This window comes from Podarcis vaucheri (assembly GCF_965113315.1).
Source record: "Podarcis vaucheri genome assembly, chromosome: 2".
Lineage (NCBI taxonomy): Eukaryota > Metazoa > Chordata > Lepidosauria > Squamata > Lacertidae > Podarcis > Podarcis vaucheri.
This window is the reverse complement of record NC_138760.1, coordinates 40,414,271-40,438,104: the sequence shown is the minus strand read 5'-3', so window position 1 is coordinate 40,438,104 and position 23,834 is coordinate 40,414,271. Positions and strand designations below refer to the sequence as shown.

The 23,834-nt window shown below is 44.6% G+C and overlaps 1 protein-coding gene across 4 annotated transcripts in view; it reads left to right on the top strand.

Moving 5' to 3' along the window:
• Positions 1–23,834, top strand: part of RHBDF2 (rhomboid 5 homolog 2) — a 58,238-nt gene that overhangs the window by 13,860 nt on the left and 20,544 nt on the right. For 2 of the 4 annotated variants that reach the window (XM_082203553.1, XM_082203555.1), the window contains exons 2-4: positions 20,611–20,769; positions 22,102–22,232; positions 23,256–23,448. In XM_082203553.1, coding sequence (XP_082059679.1) covers positions 20,635–20,769; positions 22,102–22,232; positions 23,256–23,448 — 459 coding nt within the window. In that variant the 5' untranslated portion in view covers positions 20,611–20,634. Of the gene's footprint in view, positions 1–6,766; positions 6,785–12,944; positions 13,379–20,610; positions 20,770–22,101; positions 22,233–23,255; positions 23,449–23,834 lie in introns of those variants that run through there. The other 2 variants (XM_082203556.1, XM_082203554.1) reach the window with 2 other exon arrangements.

Genomic DNA, 23,834 nt, shown 5'->3' with positions numbered 1-23,834 from the left:
GGGCCAGTCATTGTTCCTTAGCCTCAGATAATTCATTGGGTGGTTGTGAGGAAAACAAGAAGGGGGAGAAGGAGAACCATTGGTGCCATCTTGAGCTCCTTGGAGGGAAAGTGGGATATAAACGTAATTAAAAAATAAAAGTGGCCACTTGTTGCGTTGGGGTGGAAGGAAATGTAGTAGAGGTGATTCTGACAAGTGGCAAGCTGTGCCAAGAAGTCATGAAAGTAAGAATGGCCAGTTTTATTTTGTCTCTTTGTGGCCTAGTGAGTTGTCTACATGATGTAATATTGAGGAGCTGGGCTTCTTGACAAAAGAAAGGTGATGCTCTCTGTGTAAAAGAGCAGGTGAGATGTTCCTCAACCAAGACCTGATGTTTCTGACTTGACTTCAAGCTCCTGCTGGATAATGCAAAGGGATTATCACACCATATCGCATTCTGGCTGTACCAATACATATCAGTCGTAGTAGGGTGGATGGTGAACTTGAAGGGAGACTGTTCCCTGGGATGTGACACAAATGCACTGTTAGTAGCCCAGGAATGCTCTTCAGGGATAGATGTCCAGTGCAGAAGTATCTCTGTGTTGCCCGAGTTGCATGACGAAGGGATGTCTTGCACAGTGTTTGAACTTTGGTGTACGTGCTTTTACGCCTCACCCCCATATGTTGAGATTGTAGGAAATTTTAATGGAACATGAATTCTTTCATTACAAAGGGTGCATGCTTCAATGAGAAGTGATGGGGATTTATAAAGAGGAATTGCTCTTGTAGCTCACAAAGATACATATGCTGAAAGCCCTTCTAGAGTTACGTGTGCTCATTTTTAAAAGAGGAGATCTTGGCCAGTCTGAGGCCATAACATAGTCAAAATTCTACATAGGTGCAGAGGGAGCTTTCATTCCCCTCTCTTTCAGGAGTGTTGCGTGTGTATCTTCTTTTAGAAATCTAAAAATATGCCAGACCCCTAACACTGATTTTAAATTAATTTTCTGTGAAACTTCCCTTCCTTAAAAAAAAATAAAAATGCATGGAACTCTCTCAGAGGTTTTTCTGCTGTGAGGAAGCAATGGGGAGAACTTCCCCATCCTGTGAATACATGTGGAACAAAATGCAAATTAAAGGAAAGCAAAAAAGAACTATGACGTTAATAGTTGTTTTATCAGTTGTATCCTGGGAACTGGTGTGTAATGATACTGCCCTGTCCTGCTTTGGTGGGGGGGGGGAGGTAAAAAATTGCTGTGTTTTCAGCTATATCGTTCTGTTGAGCATGTGTATGTTAATTCCAATGTGGCTGCTGAATGTGTATGGAATTCTTCTGTCCTGAAAAATGTCATTAAATGGAACCAACATGTCACTACAAAACACAGGGTCTGAGTGCTATTTTTGTCTAAACTATTTTTATATGTGATGAATTGATGGCAGAGTCTAATCCAGATTCTGGTCAATTTTTACGGTGAAGCTTTTTCTTTCCTCTCCCAAATAGAAAGGTACTTTGTGATTGTTTAGAATACTCTGAAACTCTGGTCAAATTTTATATTTGATGTCTGCATTCTTCCTAGTTCGATTAGGGTCAAGTTTAAGGCACATTTAAGGTAGTTTGAAAGCACATGGCTTCCTCTAAAGAATCTTGGGAACTGTAATTCATCCCTGCCAGAGCACCCTCAACAAACTACAGTTCCCAGGATTCTTTGGAAGAAACCATGTGATTTAAATATATGGTATCAATGTATCCTAGATCACAGATGGGGAACCTGTGACCTTGCAGGTATTAGACTCCAAGGGTCCGGGATGATGGGAGTTGTGGTACAACATCTGGAGGACCATGATTCCACAACATTGCAATCAATACTGCTGCTCTTCCCATTTCCTTGTGTGAAAAGGCTGCAGGGTTTTGTTTTTGTTTTTACCAATGGTGATATACTGATTTCAGATTAAATTAGTGTGTGCATTATTCAGAGCACAAGGTTTCAAAATGTTCTCTCTCCCCCTCCCCTTATCCTCCATGTAGTAATGCTCAGGTTGCTTTACAAATATTCTGCATCTTTCTTACACGTAGCTCAGAAAGAGGAGAGAGTGGAGAGTGGTCATCTTGCAATGCTTCTCATACTTGTTGTGACCTGTTTTTTCTTCTTCCCTGCACCACCCTTAACAGTGAGAAGAGGAAGGCAGTTTCCTGGTAAGACTTTGATGTCCTAAGACCGAGCACTCTGACTTCTGCATTTCCCAGCCTGACTGGGCTGTATGGGGTGAAACTGCTTGCTGTGCAGCAAACCACCTCTTAGCATGAGGCTGCCCTAGGGAAGGGTCACCTGCTGCAGCCGAGTCCAACGCTGGTGGGAATTCACATGGCTCAAACATGGGTCATCTTACTAACGCAAACACACTTGGTTTTGTGTCTGCACAGGCAGCCCCCTACTTCCCTTTTCTGCCTAGGCTGGGGTTAGTAGTGATGTCATTCTTCCTGACTTCTTTGCACTGTAGGTTATGACGGGACATTTAAAAGGCAAATGCCTTGCTAAGGTCTCTTGACACATATGCACCGCACTCTGCAACTGCCTAGTTTTGTAGTCAGAGTGCAGAACAGGCGGATATTGAGCATAAGCTGTGGGGAGCAGCTTAGCCTTGCTGCAGTCATAAGATGTGAGCTCCTCCGGTGAGTTTCTCATCCCTAATCAGCACAGGAATGCTGGTAGAGCAGGGGTAGCCAACGTGGTGCCCTCCAGGAGTTAACTCCATCTGGTGTTATTGAACTACATCTGCTGATGGGACTCCTCGTTTAGAACATCATAAGAGCCTGTTGGATCAGGCCACAGGGGCTCACCTAGTCCAGCAAACTGTTCTCACAGTGGCCAGTTAGATGCCCGTGAGAAACCTGCAAGCAGGATTCAAGAACAAGAGCGGTCTCCCTTCTGGCCGTTTCCAGCAATTGGAATGCAGGAGCATTATTGCCTCTGGTTGTGAAAGCAGAGCAGAGCCATCATAGCTAATAGCCATCGTGCTGGATTGCATGCTTTGGCTGTTGGTGGCGCAAATCATTCTGCAGAAACCATTTCCAGTGATCTTTGTGTTAATGTTTGTAACTTGTGCCGAGATGTTTGACGCTGCAGCAAGAAGAAAACACTGGTGTTGTGTATTTTTTATCTAGAACTTCAGTTAACTGTATCAATTTTTCATTGTACAGTGGTGCCTCGCAAGACGAAAAGAATCCGTTCTGTGATTCTCTTCGTCTAGCGGTTTTTTCGTCTTGCGAAGCAAGTCCATTGAAGGATTAGCGGATTAGCGCTATTAGCGGCTTTTAGCGGCTTATCTGCTGATCGGATCAGCTGATAAGCAGCTTAGCGGCTTAGAAAAAGGGGGGAGGAAAAAAAAACCAGCTGGAACTCGAAAGACATTGTCGTCTTGCGAAGCAAGCCCATAGGAAATTCGTTTTGCGAAGCACCTCCAAAACGGAAAACTCTTTCGTCTAGCGAGTTTTCCGTCTTGCGAGGCATTCGTCTTACAGGGCACCACTGTATCCTGTAGCTTTACTAGTCTTTTTTTATTATTTTGAACTTGACCCTTTGAATAATAACTTGAGAATTGACATTGAAAACAGGCAGGTATGTCTGAGCTTGAAAATGTGCTGCCTGTCCAGTTAGAGAAGACTTGTGAAAATACTCTGGCGGGGCAGCAGATTCCCATGAAAACATTTCCTTGTATCGCACACCACTGGGCCTCATTAAAATTTCTTCCTCAGCTGATTCACTCACTACCTCCATGATCTGTTCCTTTTCTTAATGTGAAGCAAAGACGTGAGCTTTTTCTCCCCCCCCCAACCCCGCATTAAATGTTAGTAGGTAGGCCGGTATAACCTTCCAGGTTACAAATAGTTGGAGTCCAGGGAGAAAAGATGGTTTTTGTTCTGCAGCTGCTGGATAGCTCAGTCAGTAGAGCATGAAACTCTTAACCTCAGGGTTGTGAGTTCAAGCCTCACATTGGGCAAAAGATTCCTGTATTGCAGGAATTTGAATTAGATGACTTTGGTGGTCCCTTCCAACGCTACAATTTTATGGTTCTTATCAGCAATGGGGAGCCTCAGGTAAAGAGGACAATTGCTTTCCTCCAGGCCTCTCTCTGTGGCTCTTAGGAGTCAAGTGATAAACCCCTCTGAGCCATGTCCCCTCTCCAGCCCTTCTTTTCACTCTCCTTGGCTAGAATGGGTCCTTGGAATCTGAGAAAGCTGTTTGCTTTCCTGGGTGGAGGACGGAGGGCTATGAGAGAGCGTGTGTTAAGGAACTACCCCACTGAGTGCACAGGTAAAGCTCGCATTTATAGCTCTGACCTCTTCTGCCTCTGGCCCCACATACATAATTTTTATTTGCATGCTGCCTTTCCACAGTTCAAACCATGGTCAAGGCGGCTTACAACATGAAACAAATACGTGACCACAACGTAACGAAAGTAGCTGTAAACAATAAATTAAACTTTTAAATGTACACAACCAAACTGAACAATTTCCACATGAATCAAAACAAGGTCTAAAATAAAGATACAAAAAGATAACAGCAATAATCTCCTCTGCCCTGACCCCCCCCAAAAGACCCCCAAACAGCACCCCAGCTGTTGTAGCTGCAGTCAGTCAGGGCCCTACCCTCCAAGGCCAGTGGGAAAAGGCCTGCAAGGTCTTCCAGGACTCACAGCCAAGATGGTCTCTGGCCTCCTCAGCAGCCACAGTCTATAAATCACTGGCATATGCCTTCCCTGCCGCCATGTGGTCCTTAGTCTGAAAAAGGTTCCCCACCTCGGTGCTGGATGGTCTCTATTTAGTGCTTGCTGTTTGGGATTCCATCGAAGAGTCCATTACTTTGATGGCGCTTCTGTCCTGGTGTGGTTCCCTCCTGCTCCCTCTTGCTTCCGTTAGGGCCTTGCCTGGGTTGTTTCAGATCTCTTTCTTCCCACTCCCACGTCTCTGTCATCTTTCTCATCCTATCTCTTGGCTATTTCCTGCTGCGTCTTGTTTTCGCAGGAAGCAGAAGCAGGGGGCGAGGCGATGGTAGTGGCTAAGCAAACATGTTGCTGCCAGCTGCATTTTGGAACAGACGGCATTCTAGTAGGGCATTAACATTAACATTATTAGATATTTACCGGTATATTTCCCTAACAGGGACTCAAGGCGGCTTACAGATAAAAATAGGAACAGCTGAAAACAGAGAGGAAACTCATTTGAAAACAATTAAATGTTGATACGAGTTAAAACTCTCTGTGTGTAAAATATACCGATAATTACCTACTGATGAGGAATTAGTGAGACCTTGACATTGTCACAAGATTCTCTTCAGAAGCATAAAACCATCCCTGTCTTGGGAGTATCGGATTTGAGTTCACTGAGAATAGAGTCCTCTTTGTGGCCCCATTAAAAGTTTTTGGCTGTAATGTTCTTTAATAAGAGCTGGGGGTGGCAAGCCTCAAAATGGCATTGAAAAATAATATAGAGAACCTTAATGTTTTGGTGCAAACCTTCACTGGGGGCATAAGAATTCAATTAGCTGAGCAATTTTGCCTTACCAGAATAACAACAAACTGAATTCTTGTGTCTCTGAGGAAGGTTCCTCTGAAACGTGCTGAGCAATTTAATACATTATTAAAAGTTTTCCTATTTTTCAGAACCCACCCCTCTTGTACTTGGTTTCTCTCTTCCTCCGGAAGTAAGAAATGGCCCTCTTAAAACGGGAGAGTGGCTGCACTGCAGACTGGGGCAACAATGGAATTGCCATGGCTGGCAGTCTCTGAGCCACTACCAGCAATGCAGGCATGACATATTTTTGTGCTTGCCATGGAATAGTTTATTGAATTCTGCTTCTTGCTTCAGTCCAAGGAGAACAGGCAGGTCTGCTTGGAAACTGGTGTTCTCGCCACCATTTCTACTTGTTGGCCTTTCCATGAGCCCAGAAAGACTGGCTTATGTCACTCAGTCTTGCCAGTTTCTTTGGTCACACTGGTAGGAACCTTCTCTCCCTTATTGGATATTTCCTGCCCACCTGTGTGTTTTCTAAACCACCCGTTTCGTCCTAGTATGTTTTACTCCTCTGTATCGTTTCCCTTTTAATTCTTTAATTTTGGCATTCATTCACCGCTGCCCAAAGATATTTTGCTGCCAGAACTCGCATCATCCCTGCCCATTGACCACACTGGCTGGAGAAACATTTATCTGAAGCCCCACAGCATATATTAGCATTCAAATTAATTATACTTATTCCTGGTAGAAAATCCTTTCATTGCTGATTATACTCCACGGGGGCCTTAAAAGGCATTGCTAAACCATACCCTTGTTTGCCCAATGCATTTGGGAGCTCTCTCTGGTCCACAAGTCACAATTTGGCTGTCCCCATGAAATATTTTCCTCGCAACTCCAGTGTTTGGCAGTACAAAGCAGAAGCAGTAAGATGATGGGGAAAGCTGGCTGTGGAGGTCTGCTGTGTCCAGAAATGTGTACATACACAGTCTTGGGAGGAGTGCGTTGAAACACTAGCACTGACATCACTACCACATATTTAACCACACTGAAACTTGCAAATGAATGGGTTCCACCCCACCCCCTTTCCTGGAAAAAAAGAAGAAACCTCTATATGCATTTGAAAGCCTTCTTTGATGAGCCTCCCTTGCTGCCGCCCAGATAGTCTGTTATCATCGGGAATAGGACCTTGGTGATGACGCCTGGGTGACAAGGAGACGCTTGATAGGAAAGGAGACTGGGCAAGAAGCAGTTCTTTGAAACCAGCTGCGGGCGTATTGCACAACAGTGATGAATGTATGTGAGTTCACTTCCTACATTTCATTCTTCCAGAAATAGCTGTTGTCAGTGACATTTTTTTTTAAAAGGTCAGTTCTTTGTGCTGACTCTATTTAACTGTGCTTTACAATGACCTATGTTGGGGAGGGAAGGAGCTTTGACGGGGCATTAGAAAGAGTAAGGTGGCCACTTCAGGCGCTGATTTTGGGTGCCATGAAGAGGCAGTAGTAAATGCTTGGCTAGCTTGTTATGATGTTGTGTTTTTACTATCAGGGCGGTGGAGAGACACTTGTGGGATTTTCTGTCTGGGGTACTAAAATAACTTGGCTTGGTTTCAGATAATACGTACCTTGGCTTTCTGGGAAGGGACACTTTTGCTGCTCCACTTCAGGTAGCAAAATGCTAACAGCTTTTCAATAAAGTGACAATTCTGCCTCATTTTCAACACTTAGGATGGCAGTACTGGAAGGAATCCTACCTTCTTCAGTCAAAGTTTCCCAACCTTCCATGGTTAATGTGGTTCAAGTGAAATCTTTGTTCCAAATATTCCAGTTTAAACCCTAAATGTTTAAAACCCAGTTCTTTCCTCAAAGTCCTCACCGAAAACCTTATTTTCTGAAGGATATCTTTATTACCTTGCCTACTTTTTCATTTGGGTTTTTAAGTTCAGTGGTTTTTTTCTTTTTAGTTTTAGAAGCTAGAAAGAATATATACGGAGAAGCCACAATGAGGCATTCTCATTTGGTCAGATTAAAAAAGTGTGAACTGTTTTTCATCATTTGTCATACATTCATGCAGGCAAACTGAGGCAAGGGTCGGTTGTATGCAAAACATACACTGAGTTAAAAAAAATAAACTTGGCTCTTCCTCTTTGTGGAGATGGTTTTGCAGCCTGCCAGTTGTCAAAGAAAGAATGTCTTTTGCTGAAGGGGAACAATACAACTTGCCTCAATGTGTTCAAACAAGTCTTCAGTCCCCTGGTGCCAGATAGGAGCGCCAGCATTTGGACCTCAGTACCAGCAATGAGCAGGTATGACCATCCATTTAAAACTGACAAGACAGGCAGAGTTTTATTATTACTATTATTATTTCTGGGCACCAGGAGTAGCAAGCTAGGATTAAAATTTATTGCTTCTGTTGCCAAGTGGCACTGGTCTCCATCATAACATCAGGTTTTGACAGCAATAGTAAGCTGAACTTCTTTATCTTGTTTTATTGGGGCACTGGGATCCTAGTCTCTCCAACTGGAGTCTGCTGGGATCATACAATTTATTTTGGGACCCTACATTCAACTCTGTGCAGCTGGTTCTAAAACAATGACTGATGTGATTTGATATATTTTTATTGTTTCTGTGGTGTCTGGATTATTAGATACCTGGTGTAAATTGGTTCGCTGAAAACTTATCTATGAAACTCACCTTCATCGCTGCTAGTCTAGCCTCCCTCACTTCTGTCTTCTGGTTCATAGTGTACTCACTTCCACATAGTTTCCTAGCTCATTAGAGAGACTTCTAGGTTGAGGTCTTAATATTCTGTTGCTAACAAATTTCTAAAAACCATGTTATTATTTTTATTCTGTGGCACAGCTCTGTGATGTGTCCCACAGATGGCAGCCAGTTTTGAACTTCATTTTTATGTGCGTAAGAAAAAGCAGATTAGATCGTGCATGTTCCACTTGGCTGCAAACAACTGTTACAGAACTTGGTGTGTGTTACTCTCAGATGTTGGTTTCATATGCAAACATAGACCTCCTGGTGATTGGGCCTAGACAATAGCCACTTTGCTATTGGGCTTGGAAATAAAAGAGGTATTCAAATATGTTCCAGATAAGTTGTCAAAAGTATCTTAAAGCTTTCCCCCAAGTTATTGATGCTAGCTGCTCGTTTTTGGTTGCAGTGGGTTGTAAATGCATTAAAACTAATGGACCTAAGTCATGTCCATTAATTTCAGTGCTGTGACTCGGAGTACAACTAAAGTTGGCTGTCACCCAGTGTCCTTTCCCCCAGAGGATTTTAGAAACTGCTTTTCTTAAAGTGCACCGAAACTTACCAGGTGTACTCCATCAAAATAAAGCAATCAATCTCTCAAGGAAAGTCCCTAGTCATGTAAAACCAGGGTTATTGTTTTTCTGGCCTTATTTTCATGCCTTTTAACCCTTATGCTTCCCTATCACACTTTGAAAACATAAATCAGAGCCATTTCATATCAGGATTCCATTTTGTAAGGAAATGGGTGGAGATCTTCACTGTAGAAACTGTATCTGATCAAGGAACATACAGTGTTCAGGTTAAGTACTTAATTCGTTCCGGAGGTCCGTTCTTAACCTGAAACTGTTCTTAATCTGAAGCACCACTTTAGCTAATGGGGCCTCCCACTGCCGCCGCATCGCCGGAGCACGATTTCTGTTCTCACCCTGAAGCAAAGTTCTTAACCCGAGGTATTATTTCTGGGTTAGCGGAGTCTGTAACCTGAAGCGTGTGTAACCTGAAGTGTATGTAACCCGAGGTACCACTGTATTCTTGAAAAGCAGAGTTTTGAGGAAGATCTTAAGGCAAGAAGATAAAGGAGATCCAAGTTAAGTGGTCTGGGCAGAGGCAGTGGTGGAGGAAGGGGGGTGCAGTAGGTGCGGGCCGCCCCGGGTGTCACCATTAGGGGCGTGTGTGACAAAATGCTGGGTGGCACTCACCATGGGGCCTGCAGTGCTCCTGATCCACACGTCTCTCCTGGGCAGAGGGCCCAGTATTGGGTAGTGGCAACCTGTGCTTTAGCCTTGATGTCTTGGGCTGCTTTAGGGAGTTAAGCACAGTATCTTGTTGGGGCAAGGCTGCTTAGAGGTCTTGTTGTGAGGCAGTTGTGAAGCACCCAAGCCCGAAAGTTACTTCAGTGTCTGGCATTTCTCTTGGGAGTTTTGAAGGGCAAGGCTTTCTAGTACTAACCAAATGAGGAATATATGATATTTATTATTTTTACTTGGTCAACTCTTCCTGTTTAAAGGAGTTTTGCTAAATCTCTTTTGAAATGCCACCTGCTGTGTGTATTTTAATATGGTACATATTTTGTCTTTTGGATAGCAGAGAATGAAATGCTGTCCCCCCTAGTTTGTGCTGTCCCTTTTTACAAGACAAGGAAGTCACTAATTCCTATCTCTATTTTTTATTTATGCTGGAAATTAAGAGTGTGTTCCTACCTCACACCCACACCCACCCCTGCTCTGCCCTGGTACAGTACTCCTTTGGAAAGTGCAGTTGGAGTACTGTACCAAAAAATGGAAAAGGACATTGAAAACAAAAACAAACTTTCATTTAATTACACAGTGAAATTTTGTGATCACCGTCAGGTTTGCAGCAGCACAGTCTTTGTTTTAATTCTGGAGCGTTTGCCTTGTTCAGCTTTTATTTATTTAAAAACAATAGTATCAAATGTCAAGGTCCTGGGCTTCTTCTTTTAAATCCTTCCAATAACATTGTGCCACATCTGCATAAAGCCCAAAATGTATACAAGCACAGAGATTATTCACAATGCCAATAACGCATGATAATCATCCTATCTCTGTTCTGCTAATTTATTTCATTGCCTGTTACTGCATTTGTGAGGGTGGGGCTCGTCATACTTGTATACACACACTTTGAGTTTTGCCCAGACATGTTTGAGACTAAGTCTCTTGCACTGTATGGCCCTTGGCTTCACTGAGTACATATGTGTAATATTTTTATTGCACATGCATACATGTTATCTGCACATGCACACAGGTGTAATGTAAATCTACCAGCTAATTTAGCTCCATAATTTAAGTGGGCTCTGTTCAAGGGCAGCTTTCACTGGGAATCGAGGTAACACCCGGCCTTTTTCCTAGAATTGTCGGTTTGTGTCTTGGTTTTGTTCCCTCTTATTATGTGTTTCCAGCTCAAAATAATATACTCTCCCTTCGCTGCTTCTGGTAATGTGATGCTCTGAAACATCCTTGTCCTTGGGCCAGCATGAGTAAGGAATGTCACCCTGTAATTGCCCTTAAGCCTCCTGGCTACCGAACAGTGCAAACAGGTGCTGCCTGGGTAGGCTTCGGAGAGAGCTGTGTTGGGACTTGTTGAATGAAACTTCTCCAGTAGGCAGGGATTCCCCATGTATTCCTTGGGGCGAGGCTAGGAGGGGAGGTAGGATTTTTCTTTAGAATTCGCCTGCTTCCCATTCCTAGGATTGGCCCTTGTCCTGTTAGTGTTTTTGGAGCTGATTCAATTCTTGACTTGGCCCCTGCTTGACAGAATATATTTGAGAAGGGTGGGAAGTGGCTGCTAGCTGTGGCATGTTGCTGTAACTCTGAATGCAGTTGGACAGGGAGGAATAAAGCTGGTAATTAGAACAAACCTGCATCTGGGCTGTACCACACCAGGGTATGGAAAGGGGCTCATGCGGTAGTATGCTCCATCATCTTGAAAAGCCACCTCTCCAGACAAAAACGGAACAGAACTAGATGTCAGGAAGAATGGTTTTAGCCATGTCCCTGTTGCATTATAGAGAGAGAGGGTGAGGTGGGGGGAGAACTGGGCAACCTAGGGCCCGTGGGCCAGATGCGGCCCAATCGCCTTCTCAGTCCTGCCCACGGATGGTCTGGGAATCAGCGTGTTTTTACATGAGTAGAACGTGTGCTTTTATTTAAAATGCATCTCTGGGTTATTTGTGGGGCATAGGAACTTGTTCATTCCCCCCCAAAAAATAAAGTCCGGCCCACCACATGGTCTGAGGGACGGTGGACCGGCCCATGGCTGAAAAAGGTTGCTGACCCCTTCTGTATACCCTCAAAGAGTGTCAGCTGAAGTTTTTGGGTTCTCTCAAATACACAGAGATGGTTGGGGGCCTTGAACCAAAAAACCTTAGAGACAAAGTATATGTTAAACTCGGTTTTCCTTAGATAGCAACTGAACTCTTTAATAATATGCTCCCTGCTCCCTGCAACGAGAAGTTCCGGGGACAGCGCTAAAGGGTTTAGTTTTCCTCTTTGGATGATCTCCTCCCTTTTTTAGTTGCAAATGTACAAGTAAAGCACTGTAGAAGCATACAGTCACTCCTATGACAGGCAGCAGATCCCCAGAGAGCCACTTAAGCTGACCCCACCCCCAAGGCTCAGTTTCAGTTAGTTCCAAACTAGAAACTCTCAGCCCACTCTTTTTCTGACACTGTCTCTGACAGTTCTGAGGCAACCGTTGGGGATTTTTACACACACACACACACACACACACACACACACACACACACACATCCCTCTGCAGCATCTTTGGTTTGAGGAGCCACCCCCTACAGTTGGATTATCCATGAAGCCCTCCAGATGTTGTTGGCCTCAAAATCCCATCAGCCTCAGCCACCATGGCCAGTGGTGTGGGATGATGGGAGTTGTAGTCCAGCATTACCTGAAGGAGCGTCTCCACCCCCATCAGACACCAGACACTGAGGTCCAGCTCCAAGGGCCTTCTGGCAGTTCCCTCACTGCGAGAAGCAAAGTTACAAGGAACGAGGGCCTTCTCGGTAGTGGCACCCGCCCTGTGGAACGCTTCTCATCAGATGTCAAGGAAATAAACAACTACTTGAATTTTTGAAGATATCTGAAGGCAACCCTGTTTAGGGAAGTTTTTAATATTTGATGTTTTATCATGCTTTTAATTTTCTGTTGGGAGGTCCCCAGAATGGCTGGGGAAACCCAGCCAGATAGACAGGTTATAAATAATAAATTTATATTATTATATTATCCCCCATCCCGACAACTGTTCCACCAAAAGGCCTCTTCACGAGCTATTGCTTGGTGAAGGATACAGGAGATTCATTTAATGTGAAAAGGAGGAGGGAAGGGGAGGTTGCATCCCAAGTATAGTTAAGAATTTGTAGAGCCACCTCTGTGCCGCCACCAAGTGTCTGCATCTCTCCTTTCCACTTGCTACTACCAAACCTTACAGGCAACTTTGTGCTTTCTGGATTTTCAAGACTTGCAGTCTCCCTCCCATTTTGCCTGACTTCATGTGCATGTTGTGTCATGAAATGGCTGGTCACTGGCTGCGTTCTTCTCACTTGCCACTTTCAATGTCCTCCTCTTCTTCTTTTGAAGCTTTCATTCCTCCTGTAGGTAAAAAAATTAAAAATCTCAGGCACTCATTGTCCTTAGGCTTGCCAGTGAGTCATGTCTGCTTTTCTTCCGCCAGCCCAGCCACTCAGCTGTGGCATCTCTATACACTGGCATTGTGAAAGCCTTCTTGGTTTGGCACAACGAGCCGGGCAGGACCTTGCATTGTTATGGAAACCAGCTGAGATATGTCAGCAATGTTGCTAACATGGCAAAAGGCATCTCGGACATCTGTTCTGCTGTTGCTGACCTTGTTCAGATAAACCGTTGCACGATCTCTTACTTGTTCTGCTTTCAGTGCCTCCTCTCCTCCTCCTTCCCCCTCTGCTGCTCCAAGGTGTTGACTATTGCGACTGACAAGTCTGGCTGGTGTGCTGTCTCCCTTCGTGAGGGAAAATAAATCTCTCCCCTAACTCCCCACAGAGACTTTGAAGGGGAAACTTTCCATCCAGCTTAAGCCTCTCTTTTGCCTGATGGATCCATTCCAAGGTGTTAGCTATAAACATGTAAGCAAACTGAATAAAGAGCACCAGTGTTTCTCTTGTGCGTGTGTGTTACATGATCAGGCAGCTTTGAAGGATTTCTGCTACCATAGTGCAGTAATGATCTAAGTTTTCAAATTATAGAGCCAAGCCAAATGGCTTTGCTTGATGTTCAAAGCTTATGAATTTTCCATTGGCTGCCAAGTCTTGGCAGAAGGAAGTTTGGGAAATAGAATATTTTTAATAAAAAAGTTGTTTGGGAGTGCATAATGTAACTTAAGTTGAATTTAAATTCAAATGTAACCTGAAAAAACATTCCTTCCTGATTTGTCCTTGCAGTGACTAAATAATATTCAGTGGCATAATCTACAGTGGGTTATAAAAACCACTTTTGCCTGGTAAACTATTCCTTTATGTGGTCTTTGTTTACCGGCCACAGGCCAGGCTTACGTATTAGTGACTGAAACTTCCAGGGCCAACCACTTCCTATGTGGCAGAGCACTCAAAATGCTAGGCCACGATTCGTTAAAGTTAACCACAAGCTGTCCCACACACTTTCAAACAAACCATGACTTGTTTCTCCAAAGTTTGGCTGGTGTTTTCCATCTATTCTTGCAATATGTCCTTTAGGCTCGGTGACCTTTAGGTTCACGTGGGTAAGTTAGTGACGAAAGAAACCATGATTAAGGAAGGGTCCTGGATTCACATGTAATGCTAGCCATAGATAAAACAAACCAAGGTTTATAAGAAACCATAGTTTCAGACTGTATTTTGTTGGCAGTAAGCAAAGTCTGGATAAGTCCACAGGATGGAGTTCACACATAATAAACCACTGGTTAATAAAATATGCCTTAGCATTAGGTACAGACCGGTATCGGGCAACCATGTTAAATAGAGTATTACAGATGCCAAGATGGCCTCAGTAACCCAAGAGGGGGGTGATGTCACATTCTAAAAGACCTTCTAGTTTCTGAGCATGACAGTCTCTGTCCATAACAATTGCACGAGTTCCTGCTCATAGTTGTTTCACTCTAATGCTTTCTGAGGTGGCATAGCATGGGTTGTCAGTGCCCGGGGGCCACGTGGAGGTGGGGGACAGATGGACAGAGTACGCATGCTCATTCAACTGCCTAACGGCATCCACGTCACTCAGGAGATTGCAGATACAGAGATGAGAAAAGAAGAGTCATTCTGTTTTCTGGAGAGGCCACTTCCTGGTTTGCATGGAGATGCCATTTTCAATGGAGTCCAGTGACGGGTGTGCGCAGCTGTATTGAGGCAGTACTGGGTGTTTGAAATTTTTTCACCCCTAACAATTTTGTGCTCACCCTGTAACCCCTCCCCCCACTATGCCAGTGGCTTTATGTTCCTATAAACATTGTGTCATAAAGAAAAATAGGGTGCACATTTGCACATATGAAGATTAGATGCAGAGATAAATGCATGACATGTCCTGAGATCCCTAGTGGGTTTCATTTGGAGAGTGAGTAGGATGAAGGGCTTCTAATTCCAACAGGTATTGGCACTCTCAAGCCCTGGGAAATATTGGTGGGGCATTAAGTTATGTTTCTTTATGTCCCTGTGCATGCAGCTGTGGACATTTCCTGCTCTCCTGTTTCTGTGACCACAGTGGACAGCATAGGCCATGCGGTGGTCTGATTGAAGGATAACTTCAGACCCAGATTGTCTATCCGTTCGACAGGCATCTCACTGTACCCTGAGACAAATTCTATCTCATAAAATACCTCCTCACACATTCCTGATTGATTGCTTGCCTAGATATAGTACATTGCTGACTGTGTGGATACAATAGATAACAGGCTCTCCGCATAGTTGCAGTCATCCGTTGAAAAGTATGTAAGCGACCACCATTCTAGCTAAATAGCACCTGCCACTATTGCTAATGATACTTCCTTGGTTACATAAATATGCCTGGGTTATACAAATATTGTTGCTGTTTGGTGGTGTGTTGTTATTGTTTTAATAAGAAAGTTTGGGTCCATCTAGGATCTCAACTGCCTTTTCCCAGTAGCTTCTGAGTCAGGGGATTGTGCCTTTGGAAGTGAGGACTCTTGCTAATTTGCTAGTAGTGCTAGGAAGGAGGTTGGATTGAAGTGGGAAGGGAAGCTGATCCTCTCCTGATGACTCAGTTGCATCATGGAAAATCTCTAAGGCAATGCTGAGAGCTGGGCTTGGGATGGTTCTTGCACAATCTCAGCCAGTCTCTCTTTATTTCTTACTCTCTGTCTTTTGGTGTCATACACTTCCTGAGAGAATGAAAGGGTAAACTATGCCGCTTTGCTCAGCCTGACCTCATGCGCCGTGAAGGAAATTAAGAGTTAACTCGTGAAAGTGATGCATTCTTGGTTTTTTTGCTTTAATACCAAAGTCGCTGAGATTGATGACCTATCTAACATCATGCGTTTCATATGACATGAGCAGATGTTTACAAGAGCATGTATGGTTATAGAATCATATGGAAGTGTAGAGTTGGAAGGGACCCTGAGGGTCCTCTAGTCCAACCCCCTGCAATGCAGGAATCCTTCCCACAGCCGTCTTTGGGCGGGCTCGAACCTCCAACCTTTTGGCTAACAGCCGGATGCACTGACCCATTGTGCCACCTGAGGGACTCCTGTATGGAAAGGGCTGCTTCCAACAACCAGCTGTTAACACTCAAAAGACAGGGAAAGCCCTGGGGAAACAACAACACTCCTCCTCCTCTGCCGGCCACATAGACTTGCACCTGGTTCTCTGCACTTGTTCAGCGGCATCAACCAGGTGAATGTAGATAACTAGTAGGGGCTGGAGTGCAGTGCGTTTTAAAAGCTGCAGGAGCACTTCCAATCCTCAGAATAAGCGCTGCATGCAGAAATGGCCCTTAGAGCCAACTTGAGCACTGTTGGAGTTTTGTCTGTGCTGCATTTCTGTTGGGGGAGATCATGAAGGTGGAAGTAAAGCATGACTGTATGTGGGGTTGTTTGACACAAAACTCCTGGAAAGACTGTCTGCATGGCAGACAGCATGGCTGTTTGTATGGCAGTTGTGCCTCTTCCACCAGCCCAGAGACCTCTGTTGTTTGCTGATGCTTCTTTCCCGTTATGTGGGTTGAATAGACTATAAACATTTCCTTTCCCCTCCAAGTTCGGAGATGGCGCTGGCTATAAAGCATATTATGGATGACATAAGCAGCTTGAGGCGCCAGTTCCCTCGGTGCACCATTGACATGAGCTCTCTTTGTTTGCCCACTCAAGCACTTTTGAGAATTGCGGATAGGATGCTCATTCCCCCTGGATGCTTCTGGTCCTGGGTTATTGATTACGGTGCTCTTCTTGCTGAGAGGGACCTCCTTAAACATTTATGGCCTCATCATCTCCCTTGAAATATATGGGGGTATCTGCAATGCGCTCCCGGTGGGATACTTTGCTACAGAAGCCGCTGCTCTTTCCAAGCCTCGGAACATAAGGGGAATCTTATTGCAAGATAGCCATAGTCTTTCTTTTATTTTCTTTCTGTCTGTATTTATACCCCACCCTTCGAATAAGTTGTTAGGGCAACTTAAAGTAAAATATTTGGAAATTTGTTAAATAACAATTATGTTAGAATTAACTGAAAACAGCAGCGCCCAGGTGAAAGAATAGTTTTAAAGCCTAAGTAACCACCTGTCTCCATACTGTGAATCAACAGCTGGGAATCCTTTCCACCCTGAGGGCAACATTCCTCCATGGCTGGAGCAATGGATGTGAGACTTCCCTTTTGTGCAGCAGGTTACATTCCAGCTGTACAAGTGTCATAGGTTTGTACACACATACCTCCATCCAAGCGAGCTAGAAACATCATTACAGCTCAGATACCTTCCAGCCTGGTAAAAGCACTCAAGGGAGACATGGGCAAGGGATGGTGAGGAGTGTGGCCTGGGATAAGGAGTGTGGTCTAGAGAGAGTCCCAAGGGTTGGCTGGAGCAACCACATTTGGCTCTTTGGCCGGTGGTTCCTCCACTGCTGCTATAGAGCTGGTTCAAGGGACAAGAAGTCTCTGGTGCAGCTTCTGGAGGGAGGGCCGTTCCTGTCCGCATTCAAAACTTCCATTGTTCTAGGCATATTTTGTGACAGGGAATTCCATTAGCACGAGCAGTTTCTGAGCTCTGGGCGCAGTAGTTCGCCTAAGATTTCAAGATTAAAACTGCAGAGTAGAAGGAAAGGAGGACCTATTTCTGCCTCCCCATTTCCAGCTACTCTGAAGACTGGAGAAGAGACCCTCTTAAGAATATTGGGGGGGGGGTTGAACAAGGGAAGGACCGTGTGAAAAATGAACATAACATTTTAGCTGCAGTTCATTTCCAGCGTTGTATTCTTGTTATAGACTTTCTGTTGTTGCGCCCATAGCCTGTTTTAAAGGTGCCATTTAGCTCCTAGCTTCCCTATCTCAGTTTCTAACATTGGTTCCTGTGTGACACTGCTACTGGATGTAGACTGGACTTTCAGAGTTGTTTTCGCCTGAAGCTGAATTATTTTGAGGATGGGATGTAGTGGAAGAGGGAGCATGAAATATGGGATAGGCTTATGCTTTTTATATTGCAAACCACCCTGCAAACTTTGGTTGAAGGGTGGTATTGAAATTTAATAAGTAACAATGGAATAAATAGTCTCTTGCAGCAAAAAACTGTCAGGAGAGTTGTACGGCATCTTAAAAAATACTTAGCAGATTTATTGGTGTCATGAGGTTTTGTGGGCTCACCTTGTGAGATGTGTGAAGTTGGCTATATCCTGGGTTGGCAGAGAGAGATGGCTTCCCATGAGTATGAACGTGGAGGAGAAAAGGGTACAGAGTTGGGCCAAAAGGTCATGAAATGCCTGTGACATTTCCATGTAACGTTTAGCTGTACACAAGAGAAGTGCAGTGACCATTATGGCTGTTGTGAATGGTCAGTGTGCTTTTGAACTTTGAGTAGAAATGTCACAGACTGTATGTCTTGTATTCCGTGGCCTTTTAGCTTCACTGTTTACCATTTTTCCCCTTCTATACCCACACAGTAAAGACTGCGGTTTGTTTGTAGGCTAGCCGAGAAAGCTTTGAAAGTGTGCTGCCGCCACCTTGTGGCTATTTATTTCATTATCAATGCATTTGAGATGAACTTTCCATGTTTGGAGGAAATATAATATACTTTCGACTGTGGAGTGTGAAAGGGACTTTTAGAGTATGTTTTCCTATTGCTTAAGCTTTCAACTCAAGAGATCTCCTCTGCCTTGCCTCCTGCTTGCTGTGTCCATTTGGCATATCTGAAAAGCCTTACCCCTAGTGTCAGGAATTGAACATCCAAGATGCACAGGAGTTTCTTAAAGGTGAAATATTGAAGGCACAAATGCAGACAGCTGGAGGCATCTATGAATTTTGGCGAGGTTAATCCTGGAGAAAGGAACGGCACACTGACCAGTGAAAAATTGGTTTTTTTAGAATGCTTCTGAAATAGCAGGGCATTTGCTGGTTGAGGGATGGTGGTCATAGCAAACATAAAGCAAACCAAACAGCTCTAAACCATGGTTTGCTTGCTTGTATATTTGGTAGCTCAAACCATGGCATGGTGTGTGTTTTTAAATTCTGGTTAACTCCAAACAATAGCTGATTTGCTTAGGATGTTTGAATGGAATGGAGCTTCAGAGAGAGATCACTGACCTGAAACCTACAATAGCTGAATCGCCATCTACTTTGTACCAATAAGATGTTGTCACTTTTGTGTGTTGCTTCCTTTTGCTACCTGTCTGGAGGCTTTAACCCTTCTCATGCTAGCGTTGACCAATCTCTGGGCTTAGACAGCCTAACCTACATAGCTTCAATCACAGAGTGGGTGAGACCACTGAGCTGGATCATTAACCCTGGCTTGACCCACTCTGCAGCATTAATCCCATCCAGAGTCTTCCCATCCCGTTGTGTGGGAAGCCCCTTATTAATGTGACTCCCGGCATTGGCTGTATGTTCTGCCTTGCACCTGCAGAGGATGAGATCATTGGCTATCCCGAATAAAGCCAGGATTATTAAAGAAGGTGCTAGGGGCTCCCTTGTGTAAGCACACTTAGGCTGATTGGGAAATAGCACCAGTTCTTAAGGTATTCAAGCAAATGGTGCCTACCCTGGGCTTGGCGACAGGAAGAATGTTGATTGTTTTTGCCCATGGGGTTTCATGTGGTGATGCAATGCAGTTCCATCTGGCTTGGAAGCTGGGGGAATTCCAATGTACTCTGTACAAATGAAGTTCTAATCTCTACAGGGGCAGAGGGGAACCTGGAGGTGTGGCTTTCAAGCCCAAAAGCACTAATAAAAAAGAAACACGGCGCATACTAACACCAAACATTATGGCTACGTCTTGTGTATTATTGTGGCTAGGGCCACGTGTATCCTCCATGCTAACATCACCCTCCCCAAAAAACCAGGGGAAATTCTACATCCAGGCAATTCAATTTTATAAGAGAAACAAATCTGCAAAGCCTCTTCTGCAAATGCGTGCTACTGATTGATGAACTTCGCATGCCTTTTCTTGTTTCGCATAAGTTATCCTGCAATGTTTACTGTGCATGGGTCTAATTTTGCTAGTCATGAAAGTGTGTGTGTGTGTGTGTGTGTGTGTGTGTCAAGGGGGTGGCACTACAAAGCCAATAAGAGAGGACATGACAGAAACAGTTTTCCTGAAAATGGAATTCAGCCTGACTACCAGCTGTGGCACTGTATCCAACACGGACACTATACCTATTCATTGCCTCTTTGTTGTTTTATTACTGGGGGTTTACGAAGGCATGGTAGCAATGAACTGATAATAAATATTGATATGCAGCTGAGCTGGAGTTCTCCCACTGACTCAGGTGTTCCTGCGTTGGTCCTGGATGCATTCCAAGTTTTCTGTCCCTTCTTAAGCAACTCTAGTATGCAGCTCTTTAGAGGTTCTGATAAACCGTTAAAGTAGACATAAGACAGAGTGGTCCCCTTGATAGCCTCAATATTTAATCCGCCTTTAAAAGAAAAAATTACTTTAGAGGAAGCAGTTTTTCCACTTTGCTTGCAGAAGGTCCTCACAGGTTTAATCCCTGGCATCTCCAGTGAGAGCTGGGAAGGATCCTGCCTGAAGCCCTGGAGAGCCACTGCTAGTTACTGCAGACAATATTGAGAAAGGTCGGACTCTGTATAAGGCAACTTCTTGTGCTTCTTCTTTGGGGCTTCAGCCCAGGAGCTCTGTAGGACCCTGACTCCTGTTTCTTTCCTCCCATCAGGCTGACTAAATAATCCAATTCAACATGGCGGACAGTGACAAGAATGGGACCAGGCGCTCCAGTACCAGCAGCAGTCGCCTACAGAGCAAGAAGCCCCCAAACCTGTCCATCACAATTCCACCCGTGGAAGCAGCCGAGGATGTGAACAGCCAAACAGTGGTATGAATGACTACAGTTTTCGCTAAATGCTTACGGGCCTGTTTCATGTCTATGGTTACTTGAGATGGAGGAGTGTCTGTTAGTTGATGTCAGGATCTTGAAGTTAAATTTGATTCCGCCACACCTGCCAAATTGCTTTTGCCCATGTCCTGTCACAATCTGCAATGTGACCATGGATACTTAACCAGTGCATTGGCACTTAGAGAAGCATCCTTTGTGGCTTCTCTGTAGACATCTAGACTGCCTTTTCTGGAAGCTCACCAAAGATGGTGTGCCACCTCAGGCATGTGGAAAGACCCCTCTCTTTTGGGGAGTGGCTTTCAGAGACTGGGACTAAACTGGACCCATGGGGTTCAGGTATAGCTCTTGCATTTTATGGATACACATTATGACTTGGGTAGGAACATCCTTCCCCAAAACAAATAACCATCAGAGATTACTGGCCAATTGAGTTTTCTTAAAAATGCACCTTCACACCATGCTAAGTTTGAGCCTCAGATATTCTCTCTCTCTCTCTCTCTCACACACACACACACACACACACACACACACACACAGCATCTTTGCGGTAGGGGAAAATAAGAGTCCCTTCCTGAATCAGTGAGGAGCAGGCATCCTTCATGAACCCTGCTTTGCCCTAAGTTCTAGCAAATTTCTTTTTTACTCCAAATATTCAATCAAGACACTTCCTGAATGTTACTAATAGTGTAGAACCTTCAGCCATACCTTAAGTCCATTTCTTTCTCTTTCCTCCACAGCCCCCACCCAAAGTTGTAAACCACATAAAAAGTGAAGTTTGTAATCAAACATGCATGATGCTCCATATAGATGTGTGATTTTGCATATTGCCCTGCCTCCAAACCTCCATACCTGTATGCATCTAGCGCTCCCTATCCAGGCTCCCTATCCAAGTACAGTTGTACTTTGGAAGCTGAACAGAATCCGTTCCAGAAGTCTGCTCAACTTCCAAAATGTGCAGAAACCAAGGTGCAGCTTCCGATTGGCTGCAGGAAGCTCCTGCAGCCAATCGGAAGCCGCACCGGACATTCGGGTTCCGAAAGAACATTCGCAAACCAGAACACTCACTTCCGGGTTTGCGGCGCTCAGGAGTCAAAACGTTTCGAGTGCCAAAGTGTTCGACTTCCAAGGTACAAGTGTAGTTGAGAAGATTCTTCTGGTTTTCTCCCTCCCTGGTTGAGGAGTGTGATTTTTAGTTATGGGAGCTGCATAACAAGGACAGACCTCAGCATATTGCCCATTCATCGGTTGGGTGTTCTGTGTCTGAATCATATCTTCCTTACAATCTTTCTTCGACTTCAACATTTCTTCTAGCCTCTGAAGAAAAACCCAGTTTATCAGAAGAGTGTGAGCCTCCAAGAGTCCGGGATGAAAAGGCAGGACAGCAACTTTGAAAGACATCCTGGCTTGCACAGGCAAACTTCACTGTCCCACAGTATTCGCAAGTAAGGAGATGCTTAAGCCGCCATTTTGGGGTGGGTGGGGGTGATGGCCTTGAAAGGTGTTTTGGGTTTTTTTCCTTGCCTTTGAAGGCATTTAGCAGAGTTACTGCTTGGCGTTCTTGGTTCTCTTGTCCCTTACCTTGAAGGCAGAGTCTGTACTGAGATAATCATGTGCTTTTACAACAAGCCATGTTGTGGACTCCAAAATTTTGCTCATGGTGATAATTATTTTGACAAGAAGAATGCTTGAGATCTGCTTCACACAAGGAAAGTGGAAGCAGATGCATTTTAAGTATTTTGTCAGTGCCTTCTTATACTGCATAAAATGAGATGGACAAATGTCATTTCTCCGCTCTTTCCATCTTATGTACAAGCCATGAATATAATCCTAGGTGTTGGGAATCAATTATGACTCCCTACCGTGTATGTATGTTCCTGTGGTGTGCACTTGCTAGAAAAAGACAGGTTGCTGATAATACAACTAATACTCTGCTCACAGTAGACTTTTTAAATGATGCAGTGTGTGTATACTGAAAGCTTTTGCAGAAGTGGGGAGGATTACCCACACAGGTAATGTTTCCTAAACATGGGTCTCCAGCTGTTTTTGGACTACAACTCCCATCATCCCTAGCTAGCAGGACCAGTGGTTGGGGATGATGAGAATTGTAGTCCAAAAACAGCTGGAGACCCAAGTTTGGGAAGCCCAGCACTGGAGCATGTGATTGGGGAAGGGGACAAAAGCAGTGCAGGTTCATGGGGCATGGCAACGTGGATATTTATGTGTCATGCGACAGGTTAGCTGGTTTGGTTTCCGAGGAATAAGAAGCCAACTCTCCCCCAGAGTCGCTGCCATGTGGAAACCCACCCAGAGGGCAGCCATTTTGGAAGGCAAGGGTGGAGAGTTTCTGGAGGAAAGATCTTGGTAGACTGGGTGCAGGCTGTTGGCATCTTCCAGGCAATGTTAACCTGGGTTACTTTGCTGGGCTTCTTCATGTGTGTTGTCCTTTTTCTGTTTCCTACACCCAGGGGAGCAGCTCAGTGGTTTGGAGTCAGCAGCGACTGTGACGGAAAGCGGCAGCATTGGCAGCGCAAAAGCCTGCAGCACTGCAGCCTGCGGTATGGGAAGCTCAAACCTGCCTACCGAGAAATGGAGCTGCCTAGCCAGGAAGTGCCTTCCTTCCAAGGCACAGAGTCTCCAAAGCCACAGAAAATGCCCAAGGTTGGTCACCCCTTGGTGCTGGAGGTGGTTGCCTTGTGCTTCAGAGCACGAGTGGATCAGCTACTCCTGGATTTGCTCGATGGAGTGGGGCAGGGGGTGGGGAGCTGGATTTAGATCCCAATTTGTATATAGAGCTTGCTGGAGGAGGGCTGGTAGAGCATGTGCCTTGCATGAAGGAGGTCCCAGGTTCCATGCATGGCATGTCCAGTTGAAAGGACCAAGCAAGAGGTGATGTTGAAAGACCTCTGCCTAAGATGCTGCAATGCCACTGCCCATCAGAGGAGACAGAAATACAAGGCTAAATTTTCCAGCAGTCTTCCTTCCTTTGTTTGTTTAGTCGTATATTAGTTGTGGAGGTAGATGATGATGATGATTATTATTTATTT